This window comes from Tenrec ecaudatus, chromosome 17, assembly GCF_050624435.1.
Source record: "Tenrec ecaudatus isolate mTenEca1 chromosome 17, mTenEca1.hap1, whole genome shotgun sequence".
In the NCBI taxonomy this organism is placed as follows: Eukaryota; Metazoa; Chordata; class Mammalia; order Afrosoricida; family Tenrecidae; genus Tenrec; species Tenrec ecaudatus.
The window spans coordinates 1,272,257-1,297,706 of NC_134546.1; the positions used below are offsets into that span (position 1 = coordinate 1,272,257).

At 51.7% G+C, this 25,450-nt stretch overlaps 1 protein-coding gene across 1 annotated transcript in view; it reads left to right on the forward strand.

The window, feature by feature from the left end:
- EML6 (EMAP like 6) overlaps positions 1-25,450 on the forward strand; it is a 143,447-nt gene that overhangs the window by 79,372 nt on the left and 38,625 nt on the right. The window contains exons 22-26 of the mRNA XM_075536039.1: positions 2,104-2,245; positions 6,599-6,751; positions 6,904-7,035; positions 20,422-20,510; positions 21,592-21,768. Coding sequence (XP_075392154.1) covers positions 2,104-2,245; positions 6,599-6,751; positions 6,904-7,035; positions 20,422-20,510; positions 21,592-21,768 — 693 coding nt within the window. The remainder of the gene's footprint in view (positions 1-2,103; positions 2,246-6,598; positions 6,752-6,903; positions 7,036-20,421; positions 20,511-21,591; positions 21,769-25,450) is intronic.

Consider the following 25,450-nt stretch of genomic DNA (forward strand, 5'->3'; position numbering starts at 1 on the left):
TAAATTCTTCTTCAGACTCATGCAGCCATGCAATGACATGAAGGCAGGAAGACCACAGGCCAGTGGGTGGAAAGTCTTGGATCTGGTGGTGGTGTACGCATTTCAGTGCTGGCAGGGGACTCCACATGGCTCCTTCAGCTCCCATGTGGAGCTGGATGCATCAAGGTAGCTCCATGGGGCTCCTCAGCAGGAATATCTCGCAGGGACTGAGTGTGTGTCCCGCCTCCAGTGAGCTATTTATCTCCTTAGTGTCTCCAAATGAGGTCATCAAAGTGTGAAGTGATTGACAGGCTAAACTCCACCCCTTTGCTCTTAAGTCTCAAGTTGACCACAGATCATGTAACTACCACAGACCACCCCTCGTCAACTTGACACTCTCACACAACTTGTTAGCAATGTATAATTTTCACACAAACAGTAATAAAATCATATCTGTGCCTAACGGTATAAAACTAAACTGCACACAATTCCATCTGTGCCGCCTTCATTTAAACATAGCATTCTGTAAGTGAACAAAACAGAAATATCCTATGCCTAACAATTGCAGTTAAGTGACACCTGCATCTTAACCCTATAATCCTATGAATATATTCCCCTACCTATGAAAGTTGGTAAGCCATCCACTTCATGCCTTTATCCTCCCCATTTTGGGGATCCAATTTCTTTATTGCTCACATCAACCCAGTGCTCTGAGGAGACAGTCATAATTTTTGACGTGAAGAATCTTCATTCCAGTTGGAACCTTGTGAGTCCACATCCATAAGCAGAGTCAAGTCAAGACAGGCTGTCCATAAAGTCTGTAGCAACATGCACCAGTTCACAGGCTCAAAAATCTCTTCACCTGGTCTGGTTTTGGTCAACTCAATGTGGTCTGCTTTAGACCATGGCCCCATCACAAATTCTCAACAGCCCTAGCCCCCTCACGCTAGGTCATGGACTTCAGAACAGTCAACCTGTTCTCATCTTCTCTTTTTCCTGTAAACCAAGTCCATGGGTGTCAGTGGCCAGACTCAACCCGTCTCTCTATTGCTGCATCTCTCCCACTTCCACTCAACAAGTGGATCCAGGGGTCACCTAGCAAGCATTTCAGCCTGTCCACAGGCTCCCTTTAACGTTCAGTCCCAGAGAGGGGTTTTCTTCATGGTTCCAGATCTGAAACACCCCTTCTGCCAAATCACCTTCTTGCTCTAACAGCTTCTGAGTTAGACCTGAGTCGCCCCTTTCTCTCTGCAAAGCCCCTGCCCCTAAGGCGTTGGTTCCAGCAATACACACCTTTCGTAGGCTAATGGAAGAGTGTTCTCTTTTTTTTTTTGCTTTGCTAAGCAAAGCCTTTTTATCATTAGCTGTTTATTAATTCCATAAAGAATTAGCCAGGCATGTTTCACTGCTGTTTCTTGTTGGCACTCCTCCATTGAGTGATGCATGATGAGAATCAAGACGGGACTCTGCCAGTGAGGTGGTCCCTGCATAGCATGGCTTTATCCCAGTTACTCCAAGCCGGCTGAGTGTGTTGGTGATAAAATGCAGTCAGCATGAAGAGGCCCCATGCAGATTAAGCATCTTTTGGATTGGGCACCTAGTTGAAGCACTCTGTGAGTGAATGTTGAGACTGAACTGCACGTAGGTGTTTGGGACGAAAAGTTGGCTCAAAGGCTGTGCATTGCAGGTGCATCCCAGTAATGAGAACACTGCTGCCAGTTCTGCTGATGTTGAAGGAAGTGGCTGGGTCATTGTGCTCAGGCTGTGTGACTAGGCGGCACATGGACCCTGCGCTTAGACAGCGCCTAAGAGCAGATCAGAGCAGGGCACTTCCCTCTTCACCCAGCAGTTTCCAAAGGGGAAGACAGGTGTCCAACCAAACTCTCTATGCAGTGCCCACGTCTTCGCCTCCCAAATGAGCACCTTAGTGTCAGGAGGGCCCGTGTGAGATTCAAGTTCAAGTGAATGAGAATGGTGTGTGGGGGTAGCCATTGTGTCCCAAGGAAGCCCACGCTGTGTTCGTTTACATCTGAACCTGTAGGGGGCTGTTCTCGGGCGGAATGTGCAGCACCAGGCTGAGAAGGACCAGAGATAAGCTCATGGTGTCCCGCTTCCTCTCCCCAGGGACACATGGAAGGAGAAGTCTGGGGGCTGGCAGCCCACCCACTCCTGCCCATCTGTGCCACCGTGAGCGACGATAAAACGCTCCGGATCTGGGAACTGTCGTCCCAGCACCGCATGCTTGCGGTACGGAAGCTCAAGAAAGGTGAGTGACATCCGCTCGCCCTACAAATACCAGAAGGCGTCGATTCGTTCGCGCATTCCATGAAGACTTCTTGTGGTGGTAGTTGACTGCTGGAGCACCTGACCGCAGGGACCCAGGCCAGTGCTCATCTTCCCTGAGCTGCACACACCACACGTCTGCCAGCTGGGGGCAGTGTGTCCTTCCTCTTCCCCTGGAGAGTGGAAACAGGCGCCTCAGGAAGAACACTGCGTTTCTATTTTTGTCTGGCTGACTCCAGAAACCATCTTGTTCCTGGAAATCGAGGATGAGCTCCGTGGAGACAAAAAGGATCTAGGACGGGTCAAGAGCGGATGTAAATCGACGCGGAACGAAGATCTGTCTGTCTTGGAAGGACGGCCAGAGTGCTCTTTATGACGAGGGCGATGAGACTGGATCTCACGTACTTTGGACACACTATCGGGAGAGAGCAGCAGGCCTTAGAGAAGGGCATCGTGCTGGGCACAGTGCAGGGGCAGCGGGGCCGAGGAAGGCCCGCGACGAGATGAGTGGGCACAGGGGCTGCAGCACAGGCTTGAGCAGCCACTGTGAGGATGGCCCAGGACCAGCTGGGCTTTGCTCTGTTGTAATGGGGTCACTTTGGGTTGTAGCCAACCCGGCGGCATGGCACACAACAACACAAATGTCATGGATATGTGCTCCCTCACCCCCTCCCTGCCACTCAGCCCTGCTGACTCCATCCTCTAGGGCGGGTAGACCTGCCCCTGTGGGTTTCCAAGGATGTAACAGTAGAGAGTCCCATCTTTCTCCCAAAGTGTATGTACACACACACATACAACTACCCACACCCCCAGCCATCAAGTGGATACCGACTCATAGTGACCTTGCCCCTGTGGGTTTCTGACCTTGAAGCCGTTTACAGGAGACAACAGCCTATCTTTCCCCCAGAGTGCCTGGTGGGCTTGAACCACTGACCTCGAGCCTTGGTCTATGCATTTGAACACAAAGCCACTAAGAGGCACAAACTCAGAAAATACTCCAGGTGCTTTCTCTGTGTCGACACTGCGGATTCTGAGAACAGCAGAATCATCAGTGAGATAGTTCATGTTTATTGTGCCAACCTGGCCGATAAACACAGGTGGGGCTAATTGAAGGGCGTAGAGATAAATGGCCTCGCCTTTCGAGTTCTCGGGTCAGTTGCTTTGTGATGGTCAGACCAGGCTGTAGCTGCCTTAGCCAGTTCCCTGCTTCAACTGGCAAGACTCACTTCCTATGAAACACCCCTGAGGAGAAGCCACATGGGCCTACCCTGACGCAGCCCCCTGCCAGCACTGAGGTGCTTACACGTTCACTGATTCCACTTTCCTCCTGCAGTCGGCATCATTTCATGTGTTTTCTGAGATGGAGGAGGACTTTGTGGATTGGTGTCAAACATACGGGTTAATGTTGGACTTGTGTGCTTGGGCAGCACTGGGTTGGGATGTTTTCTTGATGCGCACTTACCCTTTATATAAAACTCTCTCTTAGTCGTGAGTTTCTGTGGATTTGTTTCTCTCAAGTACCCACACTAGCCCAATCAGAGATGGACACGATTTGAGCAAAATCCCAAAACAGAGGATCCGTTAAGTTTGGGTAATTTGAGGTGAGGCTGCACAGGGGACTGTTCATCAAGTGGTCGGTGGGGCGGAGGGAAATGAGCAAGCATGATGGAGCACGAAGCACTTAATGATCACTGTGTGTCACGAGCAGCCCCGAGGACAAGAGGAGGGACCCCAACCCTCTCCCCTCACTCCTCCCTGACCTCCCCTCCAGCCTCCTGCCCACACTCCCTTTCACCAACTACAAGAGAGGGGACCAGGCGAGCCGTGCGAGTGCTGTGCGGACCAGCCTCCGTGCCTCGGGCTGGGGACAGAGGGAGGAGCGGGATCAGAGGGACAAGTGGAAGATGGGGCACTAGGCATGGGGCTGGAGGTGGGTGGATCCATCTCCGACTGACGTGAGAGGTACAGGTTCCGTGTCTGAAGGAATGCTTAAGACAGGATGAGCTCGGGCTCTGGCCTGAACACCGAGGTAGCGGTGTATGGGGAGTTTATTACAGGGTCAGAGCACAGAAAGCACGCCAGGGCAGCAGCACCTCGGGGTGAAGCACCACTGCACGGTGCTTCTTCACGCTCCACCCACTTGCTGTCAGGAGAGGCCATCCCTGGAGAAGGACATAGGGCGTGGTCACACGGAGGGGCGGGGAGAAAGAGGAAGGCCCTGGTGAGACGGCTGTGAAGATGGCACTGGACCAGGCGGGTTTGGTTGTTTGTAGGTTCTCTACGAATCGGAACCACCTGGAGCAGTGGTCCCCAACCTTCCTCATGTCGCGACCCTTCAATACAGTTCCTCATGTGGTGGTGACCCCCAGCCATAACATTAATTTCATTGCTATTTCATCACTGTCATGTGGCTACTGATGTGAATCAGGCCACCCCTGTGAAGTGGTCGTTCAACACTTAAAGGGGTCACAACCCACACGTTGAGAACTGCTGGCCTAGAGGGACCTAACAACCACAGTATTGACATCAGCAACGAGAAGAGACGTTTTCATGACCTCTCTGGGATTAGCAAGCAGGCTTCGAGAATTTCAGAAGTTGACACAAAGTTGCGCAAGAGGGACTGGTGAAATGGATTTGAACCGACTAGGGCTCCAGCGAGCACACTCGGAGTGCCCAGCATGCAGGGCGCTGCTTCCCTCTGCCAGTCTCTTCTCCTGGCACCAGACTTCTGAGCTTGGTGGGCCGGGAAACAGGATTCAAACTCAGGCCTGACTTCAAAACTGATCAACTTAACCGGGCCCAGATTGAAAGATGTTGACCGGTCGTTTGTTGTAGGGAAATGACACACCAGGTGTCTGTTGAATGTGGAGAATTTGAATGTCGGTCAGTGGTCTGTTCAATCGGCTCAACAGGTTGCAAAGACAGCGACAGGCATGTCTTGGACAGAAAGCCTGCTCATCTCAGTGGTGCCGCCAGTCACGGGGTAATGAGTCCGAGTCTCACGTTAACTTTGAAAAGTGCCCTGGTGGGCCAGACTGGTTACCCTAGTCTTGAAGAAGACACCCCTCAAAGGCAGTCTTGTCTTTCTAGTCTTTCCGGACTAGCACTCTGCTGAACTCTTCAGGGGTAGATAAATGTTTGCCAAGTGAATCGATGAAGATACGGGTGTGAGAATAGCTTTCTGCACACCACACCATGACTACTGCGCAGAGGGGGTGATATGATTTGAAATGCCTGCCTTAATGTCGAGTCCCTGGGCTGCGTTTACTAATGTCTTCACAATAAGAATGAGTGTGGGGGGCTGTATATTTTAAATGAGATTCCTACTCAACATTAACCCCCTAGATGTCTGTAATCTTCCCCCAGAAATGCCCATTCCACTGCCATGAGTTGATCCGACTCTCGGACAGAGGGGAGCTGTTCCCCAGGGTGACCATGGCTATAAGTCCCTACGAAAGTGAACTGCCTGATCTTTCTCCGGCAGATGGAGGCTGGTGGCTTTGAACCCCCAACTCTTCATCTCAGCAGCTCAGTGCTGAACCCCTGCACGAGCAGCGCTCCTTCCCACACCTAACGGAGCAGTGGAAATCACCACCCCTGCAGCCTCGTCAGCATGGTGTTTCCATGACGGAGAGACAGGCAGAGAATCACGCCCCCTTATCCACACAAACAGTCCAACGACCCAGGCCTCTCCTCTCTGCCTAAGGCTCGACACCCAGCCAATGGTTCCTGGAAATCTGATCCCACAGCTCCCCCCCCCCCACCTCGCCTCTCAAAAGCAAACATACTCTCCTGCTCCTTCTCGTAGTTCATTCATTCCACTGTCTCCCGAGAACCTCTGTTTCCTGGAAAATAAGAAATGAATGGGTAAAATGTACGACAGTTGTGAAAAATGTATTTTCTTACATTACAGTCATTTTCCTTGGATTTGGGAAGACACTGCTGCTGCTGTTGTTGTTGTTGTCAGCTGCAGTCTAGTAGCTCTGTCCCATAACAACCTTGTGCCTCACAGAATAAATCACCGCTGGGCCCTGAGCCATCCTCACAATCGTCCGTCTGCCTGAACCCATCGTCTCAGGCACGGTGCCCATCTACCTCCTTGAGGCCCTTCCTCTGCTTCACTGCCCCTCCACTTTGCCAAGTGCGATGCCCTTCTCCAGGGACTGGTCTCTCCTGACAGCGTGTCCGAAGTATGGAAGACAAAGTCTGGAGGCTCCCTCCCCTGGTGCTCACAGTGCCGTGCTCAGTAAAAGCTATAGTTGCGTGCCCCTGTGCCAGTTTGGTTGGCCTGCCTGCAGGGCGCAGGTCCTCACCGTGCCTCTTGGCTTTCTTTTAGGTGGACGATGCTGTGCCTTCTCCCCCGATGGGAAAGCCCTAGCCGTGGGTCTGAACGACGGCAGTTTCCTGGTCGTGAATGCCGACACCGTGGAAGACATGGTCTCCTTCCACCACAGAAGAGAAATGATCTCAGATATTAAATTCTCAAAAGGTGAAGGTGACCGCAGGTGTTTGTAAAAACAAAACAAAACTCTGAAGAGCGGGCTCTTTTAAAACGCACCCTGCCCCTTTCCCAGCTGTAAAACGAGGACGGCGGCCCCCTCATGAGAAGTCCGGGGCTAACGCGCGTGCTTGTCTTCGCAGACACAGGGAAATACCTCGCCGTGGCGTCCCACGATCACTTTGTGGACATTTACAATGTTCTCACCAGCAAGCGGGTCGGCATCTGCAAAGGCGCGTCCAGCTACATCACCCACATCGACTGGGACTCCAGTGGTAATGCTCCCCGGCACTCGGGCGGTCCAGCTCCAGGTTTCCAGGCAGGGCCAGCCTCCAGGCTGTTTCTAAAGAGCGGCAGCTGAGCTGGGGGACACCAGGGGGGAGGGCGGAGTGTGGCAAATAAGTGACCGTCACACTACAGCCCCAAGAGCGCTGCTGTGAATTCCCATCCTCCACTGCCGTGATCACTGGCTCAGGCCTCTGGGCTTCACGATAGCCGAGGGTATCCGATGCCACCACCTGGACTCACCTGCAGCCTCACCTGCAGCGTCTTCTCGTAACCACCCTCTCTCTGCACCAGAGCCCCGCCCTTTGGAACACAGTCCAGGAAGCCTGAAGGCCACAAGCTGTAGTCAGCTCACCTCAGGTTTCTCTGCTCCCCAGACTCCGCACCGCCCTCAGGTCCAACCCCCAGTGCCATGGGGTCGCTTCATTTATTAGTGTAGCAATTCTAGCTCCTGCCGTGGCCAGGGAGTGTGGGAGACACAGGCATGGGTGAACCGGGCTCCCACTGCCCACACGGTGGGTGACGTAGTGAGGCAGCACAAGGGCACGCCAGGGTAAGACGTGGGCAAAAGGCTGGTGCGCCGGCAGGGAGCGGAGCTTGGGCGCAGGACCCAGGGCAGAGCATCAGCACCGTAGGCTGCATCACTTTCATTTTTGTAGTGTCATCGAATGTATATCATACAGTTTAACCCGCGTACAATTCAGTGGCCTTGCTGGTATTCTCAATGTCGGACAAGCATCGTACTCTTGACTTCTAAAATGCTATCACTCCAAAACCCAGACCGTTCACTGGGTACCCAACAAAGAGCAACTCGCTCCTCTTCCCACCCTTGAGCCCTGGAAGTGCCTGACTCCAGTTCTGTCTCTAGGCCTGTGCCGTCTGAGGTGTTCCTGTAAGTGGCAGCCATGTAACAGTTGCCTTCTGCTGTCTGGTTCCTTCCACCTACGTAATCTTGTCAAGGCTCCTCTGTTCCTGCAGGCCCCAGACATGGTTTCTTCTCTATGGCTGGTAACACTTCGCTGTGGGAGCGTGCCTTCTTTCTTTCAACCCCTCTTCAGCGGGCTCTCCCCCGTGCAATGGCTCTGATGCATGCTGCAGCGGGCACTGGTGTAGCGGTAGCTTGTGGATCCCCTGCTGTCCCGTCGCTTGGTCATATCCCTGTGAGTGGAATTGCTGGGTCGTGAGGTATTAACAATGTGAGGAGCGGTCACTGTGGTCCACAGCAGCTGCACCATTTACGGTCCCACCAGAGGTGCACCTGGTGGTGTAGAGGTTACATGTTGCGTTGTGATCCACATGGTCAGCAGTTCAAAGCCACCAGCATCTCTGAGAGAGAAAGACTGGGTTTTCTACTCCCATAAGCAGTTACAGTCTCCGAACCCCACAGGGGTCGCTATGAGGCAGCACTGAGTGAGCCTAACCAGGAGCCCCGGTGGGGCAGTTACTCATTGGGCTGCTAACCACAGTTCAAAACCACCAGCTGCTCCGTGGGAGAAAGACCGGGCTTTCTACACCCTAAGCAGTGACAGTCTGGGGAAACCCACAGGGGGTTGCTGAGTCAGCATTGACTTGGTGAGGGTAGGTAAAGTACTATCTCACCATGCAGTTCCCTAATAGGTAACCACCCTGTGACCATTGACCATTTGGATATCTTTGGAGAAACACCTATCCTGGTCCTTGCCCTTTTGAAAATTAGATTGCTTGTCATTTTGTTGCTAAGTTGTACGCGTTCTCTGTGTATGTGGAATATTGAATTTTTATCAGCTACACACAAGGAGGACTTCAAAACGCTTGTGGAAATGGGAATTAATAGATAATTTTTTCTTAATTTCTCAACACGAGATCCATCAGGTTCAAGACCCTTGGATAAGGGCGGTTCCAGACGGTTAGCCCGTCCCTAAGGAGCCGGGCATCCTGGCAGTGCGGACTCTGTTGCAGTTTTAACTGAAGAAAGTGGGGTGCCTTTTAACGGTTCTTTAGGAAGTCGGGAGCCAAGTCAGGCCTGTATGGGGATGCCTACTGACTTCCTGTGGAAACTCGTGCAAAGTGTCCTTGTGACGAGAAGACTGAGCAGAGCCGAGTGGTGGTGGAGAAGCTCCGTCTGGCCAGTTTCCCTGGGGAGGCTCGGTTAAGGCTTTGGCTAACTTCCTAAAGACGCTCTCGGACAAGACGCTCTTGCCTCTTGACCTTCAGAATACCAGCAGGGAAGATACCTTGAGCATCCCGGACACACTTGGGTGACCTCTGCTCCTGCTTTGCTTTGCTGAGGCCACTCCACCCTTGATGGCACTTTGTCCTCGGGGTCAGGCTGCTGAGGCCGTGTGTCCTCCCCTATCCCGGCTCTCCGTCCTGTCTGTGGAACATCTCCCCTGGAGGCTCGACTCTTTGTCTGCAGTTGATTTGGGTGCGTGTGCAGGGTGGGCACCCATTCAGCAGGAAGCCTGCTCCACTTTAATCCTTCAGTCAGAATCGCATGAGCGGGGGGCATGGAGGCGTCTATGGCGTTGGCTCTTGTTTCTGCCATCAAGCCTCAGCCCCTTCAGTCAGACCAAGAACAAACCCATGTGAGTGGCTTCCCAATGGACGTCTCTTGGGCATCATGCTCCCCTTCCTAGAGCGCGTTGTCTGCTTGTAAACCACTGATTAGGAGGAGAGGCACTATCCCCCTCACCCCAAACCTGCTGCAGCGGCTCAGTGATTTTAACCAGCCTCCCATTCTAGCATCGGCCATGCACTGCCCGTCTGTTCTTGCTTCCCCTTTAGCAGAATGCATGCTGCTCTCGCAGGCTCTCTGTCCAAACTGGTGGCTTGTCCGTCAAACGAAATCCTGTGTCCACATGTTCCAGCAAGTCAGTGCAAGTTTGCTTGTTTGGTGGGGAGGGTGGTGCCAAAATGGCGAATGGCTGCTGCATGGTTTTTCCACGCTGTACATTTTCCATGGACGCTTTGAAACCCATGATATGGGTCCCAGGTGTTGCCCTTTCAGCCTGTTGCTAAGCGTCCTTGAGGCACAATTCCACTCACCCCCCATTCTGATGAAGTCCAAAGTGTGCGTTGCCTGTGTCTTTGGTGTCTCTCCTTGGTCAGCCCTCAGCCCCATTCCGGGGCCTGGCTGCCAAGAGCAGGCAAGGAAGGACAGGCAGAATCCCGTCTTTCAGGGACGTTTCAGTCCACTGTGGTAGAAAACCACCCCGACAGATGTGAGCAGGGAGTAGGGAACTTTCGCAGGAGTGACCTGAGAGGAAAAGGTTCATTTGAAAGACGAGCTGAGTCCCAGGTGGAGGTGTTGAGGCAGATCATTCTAGACAAAAGGAACAGGGGTACAAACAGGAACATGGAGTGTTTCCACAATAGTGACTCACGCTGTGGGGTAGGAGGTGGGAAACGACATGGAGGGGCACAACTTTGCCTGTAGGCAACAGGTAACTCTAGAGAGGGGTGTTCCCTGCCATCGTGGAGAGGGAGAAGGAGCCCAGAGTTGAGCACCGAAAATAAGCCAGGAGAGAGAGGTCTTCCAGAGATGCCAGATACTTTATTTCACATGCTTCTCAGAGTCGTGGCCATAGACCAGGGCTGGATAAGCAGTTGTGGCCGTGTGCTTGATGAACTGGATTTTGAGCTTGATGAAGCTTTTCGGCCTGAGGCAGTTTATACAGTACAATAGATAAGATGAACCTATGTGATTGATTGTAAGAAGTGCTGTCTAAACAAAAGCAAAGGGACATCAGATAAGTCCTGCTCACTTTTATGTCAGGGCAATGCCTGGGAGAGGCTGACAGTGTGGGCCCACGTTTATGGCCGAGCTGGACACTGGGGCCTGAGCATTATCTGGGAGGCGGCGAAGTCGAGGAGCTGGGTGGAAACGGCTGCTTCTTGAAGCCCATCTTTGTATTCCCTATTGTCTAGAGGAAGTCATTCTCCCCCTGGCAGCCTTAGACATGCCTTCTTGACAGGCTGAGTGCAGGCAGGCCAGCTTTCTTTCTATTAAGGTGACCAGATTTTAACATTGGTAAAGCGGGACACCACTGATAAAACACATATCCTGGCGAAATAGCCACGTGGCAGCTGAAACCTGTGTACCCTGCTTGTCGTGCATTCTTTCCAAATATCGGAACTTTTTAAAAATGCCGCAGGACACAGGAAAAATTGTTAAAAATCAGGACTGTCCCACCAAAAGCGGGGCATCTGGTCACCTTATTCTAGGTGAAACACCAAAAACAAACAAAGATAACTGCCACGGGGTCGAGTTTGACTCAAAGCAGCCCTATGAGATGAAGTGGAACTGCCACCTTTGAGTTTCAGAGATCGCACGTCTTTGTGGAGGGAGAAAGCTTCATCTTTTTCCACGGAGCAAGTGACAGATTCAAACTGCTAGGCTCGCGGTTAGGAGCCCCCAGAATAACCCACGGCACCACCAGGTCTCTCGAGGTGGTATAGAGTAAGACCAAGAGGGGCCGGTCTCCAGAGGACACCATGCCTGATAAAGTAGAGGGTCATTGAAAAAGAGGTAGGCTCTCAGCAAGGTGGACTGACTTGGTGGCTACAATGGTGAGGATGGCCCAGGGCTGGGCAGTGTGTCCTCCTCTTGCACTTTGGGTCTCTGTGAGTCAGGAATGACTGCATGACCCCCCAAAACAGAACAACACACACAGCACCTAGCACAGAACCTGGCATCTCTAACCCTAACCCAGAACCTGACATCTCACCCCTAACTAGTAGAGGTTAAAACTCATCAGTATATTAAGACACGAAAGACCAAGAGAACGTGGTTAAGATGTGCTTGGAGGAGCACATGCATGGGCCCCGTGTGGGTGCTAGGGGGGGACAGAGAAGGAAGCTCTACTTGGAAAGGGCGAGGTCTTGGCCGGGCTCAGTGGGGCCTCCATGGAGGGGACTGGGCGGGGGCTGAATAAAGGCCTGCAACGTCGTCAAGCTGTCACCTTGGAGCGAGACAGGCAACCCCCCTTCTTATGTGATTCTCCCCCGGACCACCACAACCTGCCGGCATGCCAGGCTGTGGTGATCGGCATGTTGTGGTGCTGCGAGTCCGGCCGTGGTGTTTCAACACTGCAGTGGTCATTCATGATGTGTAGATTTCAGCAGAGCTTCCAGACCAAGACAGAGTAGGGAGAAAGGCGTGGTGATAATTAGCCAACAGCACCCTGTCCCACAGAGTACTGGAAGGCGAGGTCCCCCACCCCTGACGTCGGAAGTCGCCGTGGTTACAATAAGGATCTCAGCATTCTAGGGAGCCTGAAGAGGGCGTGGGACAAGTGTTTCATTGTGCTGCAGTACCCATGGCCGCCAGCAGGGGCACTGACCCCACCGCTTATACGGCTCCCTAAGGCCGGCCTCAAGCTCCAACCAGAGCTAAAAGGAAAAACCTCACTGCTGTCCATTCACAGCGACCCTGTAAGTGACCCTGCAGGACGCGGTAGACTGCCCCTGTGGGTTTCTGAGACTGTAACTCTTTCCAGGAGTAGAAAGCCTCCTGTCCCTCCCATGGAGCGGCTGGTGGTTTCAAACTGCTGACCTGAGGTGAGAGGGTGGAAAGGGGGCTGAGAATCAGGTCTTTGAAAAGCCATCTCCCCTTCTGTCGGAAGAGGGTTTGGAGCCGATGGCGTCTGCGGGTTGGAGCTTGGGACGCTTTTGGCTTGGGGGAGCAATCCTGCCACCCCGGCAATGGAATCGGGTGTGCTTGTAAATTGCCCCCGTTTTACCCCAGGGACTTAGCCCTGAGCCACGTGTCCTGTCCACAGTCCTGTCCTCCTGAGATGTCTGACCTCGAGACACCCCCGCTGCCCCACGGCCAGCCCGGCTTTCAGCAGGGGCCTCCAGGGCCTGTGGAGGGAGAACTCGTCGTTTCCGAGCAGGGAAACCTGCTCGTTTACTGGTCCTGTCAATAAGAGGCAGAGACGGGCCCGGCCTTCAGCCCAGCAGCCACTCTGTGTCCAGGTCCACAGAGCAGGGTCAAGGCCACTCAGGGATGGAACCTCTGAGCGGAGTGCTGGAGAGAGAGCGTGGTGCGTGACGCGGCTCGTGCTCTCTAACTGCCCATTGACCCTGTCCGGGCGGTGACTCGGGGAAGTTGACCAGGGAGCGACGGGCTGATCCGTTCCCCTTGCCATCACACGCGGCCCGAACGGTTCAGTATATTTATTCCGATTTTGGAATTATCCTAACTTCTAAAAGTGCTCGTCAATAAGGGCAACATATGTGAAGTCATGTTCCGTGAGCCCTAGAACGTTTTATGCCTCCGGATACGTCTGCTTGTAACAGGACATCTGTCTCTTTAAATTCTGTCACTCCGCGTGAACAGGCATTCCAAGTGGATAAAAAGTGTGAAGAGTCTGAAGGAACAGGGTTGCCGTTATTTAGGGACAGTTATCCGTGTCCCCGGAGTATCTAAGTGGTTATATTTTACTAAGCAGCAGGCTGGGGGGAAGAGTGGTGTCCCAGATATTTTTTCTAATTTTTTTTCCCATTGAAATAAAAGCAACGAAGAAAAATGGGGGCGGGATAGCATTCACCTAATTTGACCACTGGAACATGAGTGTACCTGATTTTCATCGTTCTTATTCTTGGTTGCAAGAAACAGAAACCCACTCAAGCCAACGTAGGTTAAAAAAATAATAAGAACAGTAAAAGGTAAATTTGCCGGAAAGATGAAGGCTTGTCTTCCAGAACCCAAGGATAAAGAGCAGCGGTCCTGGGGAACTGGCTTCAAGAACGGCCTGGAAGATCCAGACGCCACGCAGACAGTGCCTCGCCTGCTCTGGGCCGTTCTCTCATGTCAGGGTCTGCTTGCGGGAGCCCGTGTGACTAAATGGGTTAAGCAAGAAGCCGCTAACAGAATGATCAGTGCTTCAAACCCACCGACTGCTCTAGAGAAAGAGGAGCAGCCACAGAAACCCTGGGGGAAGCGAGCCATCCAGCGGGCGCGCGCTAAGATCCCCCAGGGCTGGAATGAACTCGCCGGCCAGGAGCCAGTGTCTGCTTTGGGCCCCTCTCTTGCAAGGCAGGCTTCCCCGAATCCCGTGTGGCCTCCTCTGTCTGGGCTGCCACCAAATGCTACCCTTGGTCCCAAAGCCCACAGCCCCTCTCAGTGAGACAACACAGATCCCCACAGGGAGAGAATTGGCTCACCCACCCCCAATCTGGGCGACTGTCTGCCTGCAGAGCACAAACATGGTGGCAGGGGGCTGCCCATCCTGGGTTGTGGAGTGGTGCTGGGGACGGAGGCAGCGCAGGGCAGTCGCAGCCCACAGTGATGTCCACGGTGCTGCCCAGCACTCTGCGTCACTTGCTCTGAAGAAATACTGCAGTGGTCGTAAAGCACCGTGCTGTTTTAACAGTTTGTGCAGTTCAGAGAAGTGGCCTCGCGGACACGGCTGTCGGGGTCTTCGAGGAATGGCAGCCCTCTGAGCTCTGCCAGCAGCCCCTGGCCCCAGATGACCTAGAGAAACCACATGGGAAATGTTTTCATCAACTCCGTCGGTCTCCTCCCGGCAGCCTTTCTATTGCAGTCACTCTAGGTAGTCCTGAAAAGATAATGACTTAGCAGATGTAGTTAGAAAAGTAGCATCGATTACCCGTTTCCTCTCTTAATGCTAAATAGCAAAGCTGATTTAACGCCTCATTTTCTTTTCTCACAAGCACACGGACAGCTATACAGTCAGAGAGCCTTGGTGGTGCGGAAGTTAAGCGCTCACCTCACTGGCAGTTGGAACACACCGACTACTCCACAGAGCAAAGATGCAGCTGTCTGTCTGCTTTGGCAAAGGTTATTGGTGGCGTTTGTAGGTGCCATCTATCCTGATCTGACTGGTGGTGTGCGTGCACATGGCAGAACACAATGCTGCCCGGGCCTGTGTCCTCGCCTTGCTTGTTGTTGCCTTTGGACCTGCGTTCTGACTGTGGTCATCAGGCTCGCTGACCCTCTGTCTTCCCGAGCGTGACGTCCGTCTCCAGGGATGGGTCCCTCCCCATGGCATGCCCACGGTGTGTGAGAGGACGCCTTCGTATCCTTGCTTCTAGAGAGCCTCTGCCTGGGCTTCCTCCCACACAGTCCTGTGTGTCCTCCGGGCAGTCTGTGACGGCCCCACAAGTCAACAACACCGATTCCTAGCTGGTCTTTCCTTATTTATTGCCTTTGCACACATGAGGCGATTGACAGCCATGGCCTAGGCCAGGTGCAGCTTACTCTTCAAAGTGACGTCTGTGTTCTGAACGCGTTCAGGAGGTCTTTGTCAGCAGATTTGCCCAGTGCAACAGCTGATTTGAGTTCTTGGCCTCCATGCCTGTGATCACTGATTGTGAGCCCCAGTAAATGAGAGAATTGACAAGTTCAAGTTTTCCCGTGTGTCATGGATTTGCCTCCATGTATTACTGGTGCAGCTGTGAGGCCTTTTGTTTCCCTTTGTGTTTAGACGTGATCCTCACTAACCTTCATACTGATCTTCATCAGTCAGTGCTTCAAGTCGCTTCCCTTTCTCGAGCAAGCAAGGCTGTGTCCTCTGCACACCACAGGTTGATAACTAGTCTCCCTTCAATCTCGATGTCTGTTCTCTCCAGCACACCGTTGAATAAAGATGGAGACAGATGCACCCTAAAAAGCCCCTCCTGATTTAAACCACGGGCACCCCTTGTCCTGTTCCAGGCTGCCTAAGTCTGTGTACAGGCTCGAGCTGAGCACAGTTAAGGATTCTGGAAGGTTCCCTTTTTCAGATCATCAGTCATAATTTGTTACGATCCCCACAGTTGATTGCCTTTGCTTAGTTAGTGAGACACAGCTCACCATCTTTGTTATATACTTTGACAGCCCAGTCCGTCTGATCAGTAGTCATAGACCCTGGTTCCATGTCCTCTGCTGAATATGGCTTCAATTTCTAGCAGTTCCCTGTTGATGTACTGTTGAAACCATTTTTAAATTGTCCTCAACAATTCTGTTTACGTGTGATATTAAGGATGCTCTATAATTTCTGCCTTCTGTCAGCTCACTTTCTTTAGAATTCACACAGACATGGAGCTCTTCCAGTCAGCTGTCCAGGGAACTGTCTTTCAAGGCTCTTGGCATGGAAGCATGGGTGCTTACGGTGCTGCACCTATTGGTTGAAACATTGCAGTCAGTGTTGCACAATTCCTGGAGCCTTAATTTTTGGCTGATGCTTTCAGTGAAGCCTCGATGTCTTCCTTTTATGCCCGCTGGTCGTTGATCATGTGCCGCTTCTGGAAGTGGCTGCACATCGACCAGTTCTTTCTGACACAGCTCTGTGCGTTCCTTCCATCTTCTGATGCTTCCCGGATTGGTCCTCCTCCGCCCATGGACTCGGTAAATAACGACCCAGCGGCCTGCGTGCTTTCTGCTGTCCTCTCAGCTTGGGGGTGCTGCATACCTTCTGCACAGATTTTTAAAAAATCATGTTACTGGGGCTCTTACAACTCTTCTCACAACCCATACACACGTCCATTGTGTCAACCACATTTGTACATCTGTTGCCATCATCACTCTCAAAACGTTTTCTTTGTACTTGAGCCTTTGGTATCAGCTCCTCATTTTTCCTCTCCCTCCCTCTTGTACCCTTCCTTGATCATTTATAAAAATTTTTTTCATGTTTTACACTGACCACTGTCTCCCTTCACCCACTTTTCTGTTGTTTGTCCCCTTGGGAGGGGGGTCATATGTTGATCACTGTGATCAGTTTCTCCCTTTATCCCCCCCCCCTACCTTCCCCTTCCCCTCCTGGTATTACTACTCTCATTGTTGGCCCTGAGGGGTTTATCTGTCCTGGATTCCCTGTGTTTCCAGCTCTGATCTGTACCAGTGTACATGTTCTGGTCTAGCGGGATTTGTAAGGTAGAAGTGGGGTCATGATAGTGGGGGGAGGAGGCATTAAAGAACGAGAGCAGTGCTTCTCAACCTTCCTAATGCCGTGACCCTTTAACACAGTTCCTCATGTTGTGGTGACCCCCCAACCATAACATTATTTTTGTTGCTACTTCATAACTGTAATTTTGCTACTGTTATGAATCGAGCAACCGCTGTGAAAGGGTCGGTTGACCCCCAAAGGGGTCGCGACCCACAGGTTGAGAACTGCTAAACTAGAGGAAAGTGTGTGTTTCATCGGTGCTGTGCTGCACCCTGACTGGCTCGTCCCATCCTGTGACCCTCCTGTGAGGGGATGTCCACTCGCACTGTGTGATTGTTTGTTCTGGGTGTCTGAGTGCATGGATCTTTAACATCCTCACTTACGTCTAACCTCTTCCTTTAGTCCGCACTCTGGGACGTTCAAGGGCAAGTTCTGGAGTCTCTTCCGGCACCACTTTGTTCTTTTCTAATCGTTTGCCTTCTCCATCCAAAATGAACTTGATGCAAACTCACCAGTTCTTCAGTGACTTGTGGTCACTGGGTCTGATTTTTCTCTCCTAGATGAAGAGTTTTAATTCATTTGGGATACACTCAAGGTCATACGTTGGCCTTGGTGGACTTGTCCGAACACCTTGAACTCGCATATGAAAAGGTAGCCGTCTGTCTGACAGGGGCACCTGCCCCTGTTCTGAGCAGTGGAATTGCGCGTCCCAGGCTCTCTTCCACTTCCACAGCCAATTTCACCCCGTGTCTCTCCCCCGGTGAGCTCCACGCACACAGTGCTGGCCATGCTGCCGACGAAGACGTTTACAATGAAGGAGTTGTTGGCCCTGCAGAATTCTGTCCTGTAATCTCCAGCCTTGTTTCTTGGCCATATTTTCCAACGACTGATCCTTCCTCTTTGATTCCAGTTTTCGCATTCCAGTCAAGAGTAATAATAGGTACATCTTGATTACATGTTTGATCAACTTCACACCTTCGAAGTTAGTAAAAATCTTCAGTGTCTTCATCTTTGGCCTTAGGGGTGGTGTGTGGAATTGGATTAACAGTTGCATTAATTGCACCTGGCTGTCGACACATGGAAATTAAGCTATCGTTGACAACCACGTGCTTCTGGCTGGAGCTTGAAGTAGCCTTCATAATGATGATTCCCAGCATGGCTGACCACATGGCTGCCCAACGCAGAATGGCCAAGGCCAGGCCATTTCAGCTCACGAAATGCCCACAGCATCGGTCTCTATGCATTCAATTTCATCTTTGACAAGTTCAAATGTTCCTGGATCCATACTTAGTACATCCCACTTTTCCATTATTAACGGTTGCTTATGGCTGCTTTCCCCTCATTTTAAATCATGTCACACCACCACACAAAAGCCCCCCAACTTCACTTCATCCCCGCCAGTGCAGCCAGCTCGGTGGCGAGGACCACGCTCTTTGCTGGAGGTGTTCTGAGCAACCTCCACCCACGGGGCAGTGGACGGCCGCCCGTGCTGCTATTCTAAGGCTTTCACTGGCCCCGCTCTTTCCACGTAGCCTGCTAAGTCCTTCTTCTGGCCTCGTAGTCTGGAAGTGCCGCCGACACGGTCCACCATGGGCAGGCGACTGTGCCAGTCCTGGAGTCCTGATGGCAGACCCTCCAGCCTCACAACTGTGCCAGCGGGGTGTGAGCCCCCACGGCACAGCGAGTGACGCCCCTGCACTCACACAGCCTGGGGATCCAAGCAGGGCCCTCTCGCCCCGTCCTGGAGGCTCTTCGAGTCTGAAAAGAAGCACAGGGGACACGGCTTCACACCTGCTGCTCCTCGGAGCCACGGCCACGCTCATTCGTCACGCTGACCGCCAGATGAGGAATGCCGAACTTGACACACGAGCAGATCTCGTTTTCTGACCCATCACTTAGAAATGTACCCAGTACTCCTGAAGGTTAGCCGAGTTTATTTCATTTGCACTTTAGAGCTGTGGAACATGGTAGAAGCCACAGCATTATCGTAGTGAGATTCCATGAAGGACCTTACAAGATTCTAAGGCCGCAGGAGACCTTTCCCTGAAGGGCCCTGGAGGCTCAACTGTTTATCGATGAAGTGTTATGGGCTCTGGGATTTGATTCCGTGCAATCCAGAGCGAGTCGGGGAGCTGGCTAGCGGGCACCTAGGGGGTCTTCCTGCTCTTGCTCCACTCTCCTAGGTGTCTGAGAGTTTCACTTAAAATCATGGGGAAATGCCAGAATGTGGAGACCTGAGTCATTTAGCCTTCATGCCATAAAGGTTTGCCGCCGTGGTATGAGGGGACTAGGAGGTCTGAGTGTTTTCCACCCGTAATTAAACGAGTCCAAGATTACACGTTTTCAGCAGGCCAAAGACTATTTTTGTTCAACATTTTGTCTGGGGCAAGCCTTGATGTCTTTTCAAATTTTAAAGTAACACGGGAATGGACATTGATAGCTTATTTTATCTCATCTCTCTGTTTGTAAACTTTAAAGGACAGATTTAACCGTCGTATCTGAGTTGACGCCAGTGTTCCCCACGTGAATCTCACTTCCAGGGCCATAAATCTCGCTTTTACTTCAGAGGCAACCAGGAAAAAGAGCCAAAATGGAATCTTGTCAGGCTTCAGAAAACTGCAGCTAATTTTAGTTTCTTAGCTAGAGTAAAATACCATGCGTGAGCCCCTCTGTACGCTGAAGGATGTTTAAGGTTGGCTTTTATGAGATCCATATTCTTGAAATTAAGGAGCCCTGGTGGTGCAGTGGTTATGCATTTGGCCGCTAACTGCAAGGACGGAAGTTAAAACCACTAGCTAGCTGTTCCTCTGGAGAAAGTGCATTCTAAGCCCATGGAGTCTGACACGCACAGGGCACTGCTTTCCTGCTCGAGAGAGTCACTATGAGTTGGCATTGACTCGATGGCGGTGAGTTTGATTTGGGGAGTTTGGGTATTCATGAAATTCTGAAGCCCTGGTGGCAGAGTGGACTATGAATTGGGCTACTGATCCCAAGGTCAGTACTTCAAACCCAGCAGCTGTTGTGTGGGAGGAAGTTGAGGCAACGCCTGTTTCTCCTAAATATTTTCGTCAGAAACCCTACGGAGCAATCCTACTCTCCTTTAGGGGCGCCGTTTGTTCGAGTTTACATTCTAAACACCATAGCTTTGGGGTCTGTGCCGTCTCATGCAAGGAGACCTCGTGGAGCAGTGGGGAAGCACGTGACTGCCTAGCTGGGAGGTCAGTGGTTTGAGCCCACGTGCCGCTCTGTAGGAGGACGATGGGGTGATCTGCTTCCATAAAGATTTGCAACTCGGCATGCCCACAGGGCAGCTCCACTCTGCCCTCCACAGCGCTGCTGCTTCAGAGCCAAGAACACGCGTCGCCCCACGGGGCTGCCTGTGCGATGATTCAGCAAGGGCTCAGGCAATCCATGACTGACGGAAAGGAACGGAGACAGCTCAGTGTGTCATTTTATACTTAGAAGTAAAGGCAGGGTTTAATGCTCTCTTTCTCTCTCTCAAAACAGGAAAATTACTACAAGTTAACTCGGGGGCCAAAGAGCAACTCTTTTTCGAAGCCCCAAGAGGCAAGCGGCGTATAATTCGACCTTCAGAGGTAACCACCTTGCGCAAGCACGTTGAGCCCTGTCCTGAAGATTGTGCGTGTGTGTTTCGCTCCGTGGATCCGTTCTAGCGCCATCCTTTCCTAAATCCATTTGCTTTCCCTGGTTTCCCAGTGGCTGCGGGCGGGTGGACTTCCTGTGCCGCCCATGTCGCGATGCAGCGCTGGCCTTCGGCTGGGCTGTTTTCTGCAAAGATTTTGATGAACATTAGGAACCTGTTCTCACGATATTTATTGCCTGTGTCAGCAACGTATGTAACTCTACAACAGTAAGAGAAGAGGTTCCCTGTGACAGAAGCGACTGTCCACAGTCGAGGGACGGTCCTGACCGGTCAAACTGCCCTTTCCCCTGCTTCCGTAGCATGTCGTAATTGTTGGCGCACAACAAAGCCTCGTGACTAAAGGAGGGAAGCTGCCTGACCAGGCACTAAAGAGGGCCTTTGGGTCCCTGGGGACAATCGGACTCATAAATTGGCCATGTCCCCTTTGACGAAAGAAAGGAAAGCATTCCTCCTTTGGAGGAATGGAGGTTAAGAGTCATCTGCTGCCGGGCAGCCCTGCCGAAGATCTGATGGAGAAAGTGACCACATCCCTCTCTTGTCGCCTCCTCCACCAGGACAATGAGCTCCCAGACCGTGACGGGCTCTCTGAGCCACGCGGCCAAGTTCAGAATGCTCGCAATATTGCTGAAGGGGCATCAGGCGTGGCGTTCCTGAAACCTGTTTACGAATTAACTGGTCTCACTTCCCAATTTCAGTGGATTTGCCTCAGATCAGCTCATCCAGTCCTAACTCTGCTCTGCGGAGAAACTTCTGCAGCCCTGAGTAAAGGGATGTTCGTAGTAGCCCCGTTTACTAACTGCGCGGGGCGCACTTACATACCATCATTCCCGTCCTCTAGATAGATTCACGGGGGGGGGGGGGGGGCTTTGTTCAGAGCCTGAATCTCCAAGCGAGGCAGAGCAGAGGCGCCGCGTCCCCAGGCTGGAGGGCCCGCCATTGGACGGACACAGCGCCTCCGCTCCGGGTTGGGAAGTGGGAAAGGCGTGTGCTGATTCTCTGCCTCTCTTCGGAAGATGGAGAAACTCCAGTGGGACTCGTGGACCTGCGTCCTAGGCTCCACCTGCGAGGGGATCTGGCCAGCACACAGCGACGTGACCGTCGTGAATGCCGCCACGCTCACCAAAGACGGCTCGCTCCTAGCCACCGGGGATGACTTTGGCTTCATTAAGCTGTTCTCGTATCCCGTCAAGGTAATGTGGCACGCGTGTGTCTATCCTGGCTCAGCCTCATTGAGCCCCCGACCCTAGCAGTCATTTCCCAGGGGGGTGTCGCGGTGTCGAAGGCCTAAGCTGTCCCGGCACTCTGTGGCAGCAGGGTTGTCTGTTGCGTGAAAAGCCTCCTGACATGTTGTTGGCTCGTTTGCATCAGATGCCGACAGCTGCCATTTCTCCAGGAAGGCCCTTCTGTGGTCATCTAGCCCAACAAGTCGCAACCTCTCACCCCAGTGCGCTTCCACACTCCCAGTGGTTGGGAGCGTACTACCGCACAAAGCAGCCTTTGCTCTGCACCGACCTGAAATCTCGCTGAGTCAGCCGTAGTTGTTCTTCCTCCCGAGCCATTACTGAATAGTCCTGCTCCCGTCAATACAGGGCTACCCTGCTTGTCGCCAGCCTTCACCCCGGTCCCTGCAGTCAGTTCCCTGTGCTGGGGCATCCTTACTCTTACCGTGAGGCGGCACCGCATCTGTCTTGTCAATTCTGCCTTAAACCACAGTCGGAGCTTCAGATGTAACCAGGACAACTCAGTACACAGTGAGGCTGTTCTCGATTTCCTGTTTGCTTTAAGTCCATCCCACGTGACCATCTCACTGTGCCCCACTCTCTAGGCCACTGATGTTCTAGAGTATGCAGGTACAGCTTCCCATCTGTACCAAGGCAATTGAGTATTGTTTACTTCATCATTGCTTCATCCTGTCAACATTGAAAAAACATTCTAGCGATGCCAGGAGGGAAAGGGGAAAGTGGGGGGATAAAGGGGGAACCGATCACAATGATCTACATATAACCCCCTCCCAGCGGGACAGACAACAGAAAAGTGGGTGAAGGGAGACAGTGGTTGGTATAAGACAAGGGAAAATTTTTTATAAATTACCAAGGGTTTATGAGGGAGGGAGGGTAACTGTGTTAGTCTGGGTAAACTAGGGAAACAAAGCCACAGAAACTCATATGTATAAGAGAGAGTTCTATATAAAGGGTAAATTTACATTAAGAAAGCATCCCAACCCAGTGCTGTCCAAGTCCATAAGTCCAACATTAACCCATATGTCTGACACCAATCCACAAAGTCTTGCTCAATCTCACAAAACAGACGCAATGACACCGACTGCAGGAGGAAATCTGAATCAGTGAGCATGAAAGCATCTCAGTGCTGGCAGGGGTCTCCACACGGCTGCTCCAGCACCCAGGGCTGCATCAGGGTAGGTCCATGTGGCTTCTCTTCAGGGGTGTCTTGCAGGAAATGAGCCTTGTCAGCGGAAGCAGGGAACTGGTTAAGGCAGCTGCACCCTGGTCCAACCATCAGAAAACAAGAGAACCAAGAACTCGAAAGACGAGGCTCACTGAGCCGTTTATCTCTCCGCCTTTCAGTTAACCACACATGTGTTTATAGGCCAGGTTGGCAAAATAAACCTTAACTATCTCAGTGAGGGAGGGGTGGTAGAAATGAGCTGATACCAAGGGCTCAAGTAGAAATAAAATATTTTGAAAATTATGATGTCAACATGTATACAAATGTGCATTGACACAATGGATTTGTGTATGGATTGTGACAGGAGCTGTACAAGCCCCCAATAAAATAATTTTTTTAAATACTCTTTCAAAATATTCTTTCAACAGCATGTCATCTACTAGGTTCTACCTGAATCACAAGCATGAGTTCCAAACCACTGAAAGAAAGATTAGACCGTCTGAAAACCACTCCCGGGAGCCCCTGCTCTCTTCACTGCCCCGGTCATTTAGCTACACTTGGTTGCAGTCCTCCAATAATCAACACTCACTTAACTCTCTCTGACTCGATGCCCGGGGAGTTCACGTTTCCTGTGCCTGGCCCAACACAGCAGCATAAAGACTCGCCCAGGGCCGCCTTGCTGAGAGCCGATGGGCTGTGTCTCTAGAGCTAATGAGTCAGCCATTAACGGATAGGATAGGACGTCAGCCTTGCGTGAACCCTGTGACCACTCAGTAATCTCTACATGCTTCTCAGCTTCTGTGTAATCATTCACCCTGGAATTTTCCAGGGATTGCATCAGTCCTGGGATCAATATTTGCCAGAGCCTGCTTATTTTCCCTTTGGGGAGAGGAGCGTTTGTGTGCTGAATGCCGGCTCCCGCTTTCCAAGGCCTTCCAGCTGTTCCTGGCATCATCGCCCAGGACGCTTTCGAAAGCATGTAAATGACCTCCGTTTTGCCCTTTCCAATTTAAAGAGGAGAAAAGCACATCTGCTTTTTGTCCATGTTAAACCGTCAAATTCAGGGAATGCTCCTACTTTCCTGTTGCTCTTCCGGCCCTACGTCTGTCGTCCACATCCTTTTCCATGGTCTGGGTGTTTTACTTTAGCGTTCCTGAAACTAAAGGTCTGTGTGGGACTTGTGTTCATCCCTGTGTGTTTGCTGCCCCCCCCCCCCCATGATTTAAACAGGTGCAGTGACAACAGGGACCTAGCCGTCCTTCGGCAGCCGCTCTGGTCCCTACAGGTCCCCTTCCTTGCTCAAGAGGTGTGTGCACAAGTACGGTGCTCCTGATCCCCGTTGCATAGGCTCCCAGACTTATTTGGCCTGCCGCCTCCTTTTCAGAAAAAAAATTATTCATACCCTTGCCCCCCAACACACACGCACCAGTAGTTCAAACACTTGTTTATCATCTCAGATAAAAAGTGCCGACCTGGATCACTCCTGAGCCCCGGGAGCAGCATCGCCCACGCTGAGCCACACTGGAGAGGAACGCTCTTAGGCTTTGCCTAAGATCCTGTAGTCAGTCAGGTCGTGGTTTTGTTTTGTTTTTATAATGGTCTTGAGGATTTTCTATGTATAAAATCATATCATCTACATATAGAGACCATTTTACTTCTTTGCCCCTTATTGAGTGAAAGAAAAGGTTTTTACTCCTACAAAGAGTTACAGTCTCAGAAACCCACAGGGGCAGTTCTACCCTGTCCTACGGGGTCTCCATGAGTCAGAATCCGCATGATAGTGGTGAGGGGATGTGGGGTGGTGTGTGTGTGTGTGTGTGTGTGTGTGTGTGTGTGTGTGTGTGTGTGTGTGTTGCCCAGTTGGATGCCTCTGATTTCACTTTCGTGCCTGTTCTAACAGGGCTTACAAGACAGTGTTGAATGGGAGTGGTGAGACAAGGCCCTCCTAGTCTGGTTCCTCTTCTCAATGAGCGTGCTTTCAATCTCTAGTGTGAATAATACTGCTTACTGGCTTTGTATACATGCCTTTAATTATTTTGAGGAATTTTCCTTCTATACCTGTTTTGCTGAGTTTTTAAAAAATCAAGAATGGGTGTTTTCTGTTTCATCAAAAATGTGGCTCTTCTCCTTTATCTTATTGATGTGGTAGATTAAGCTCATTGCTTCTCAGATCGTGAACCCCCTTTGAATACCTCACCAAATCCACTTAACTGCCATCAGGTCGATTTCAACTCATAGCCCCTGTCATTCTCGGGAGCAGGCAACCTCCTCGCTCTGCTGAGGATCCCTGGGCGGTTGGCACGCCACTGTGCACCCGACGGGGCCACTCGGGATGTCTCTCTAATGTTGAACATCTTGCATCCATGGTGTGAGTCTCCTTTGGTCATGATGGATCATTTTTCTTTTTATAAGTTGTTGAATCCTATTGGCTAGAATTTTGCGACCATATTTATGAAGGCAATCCAT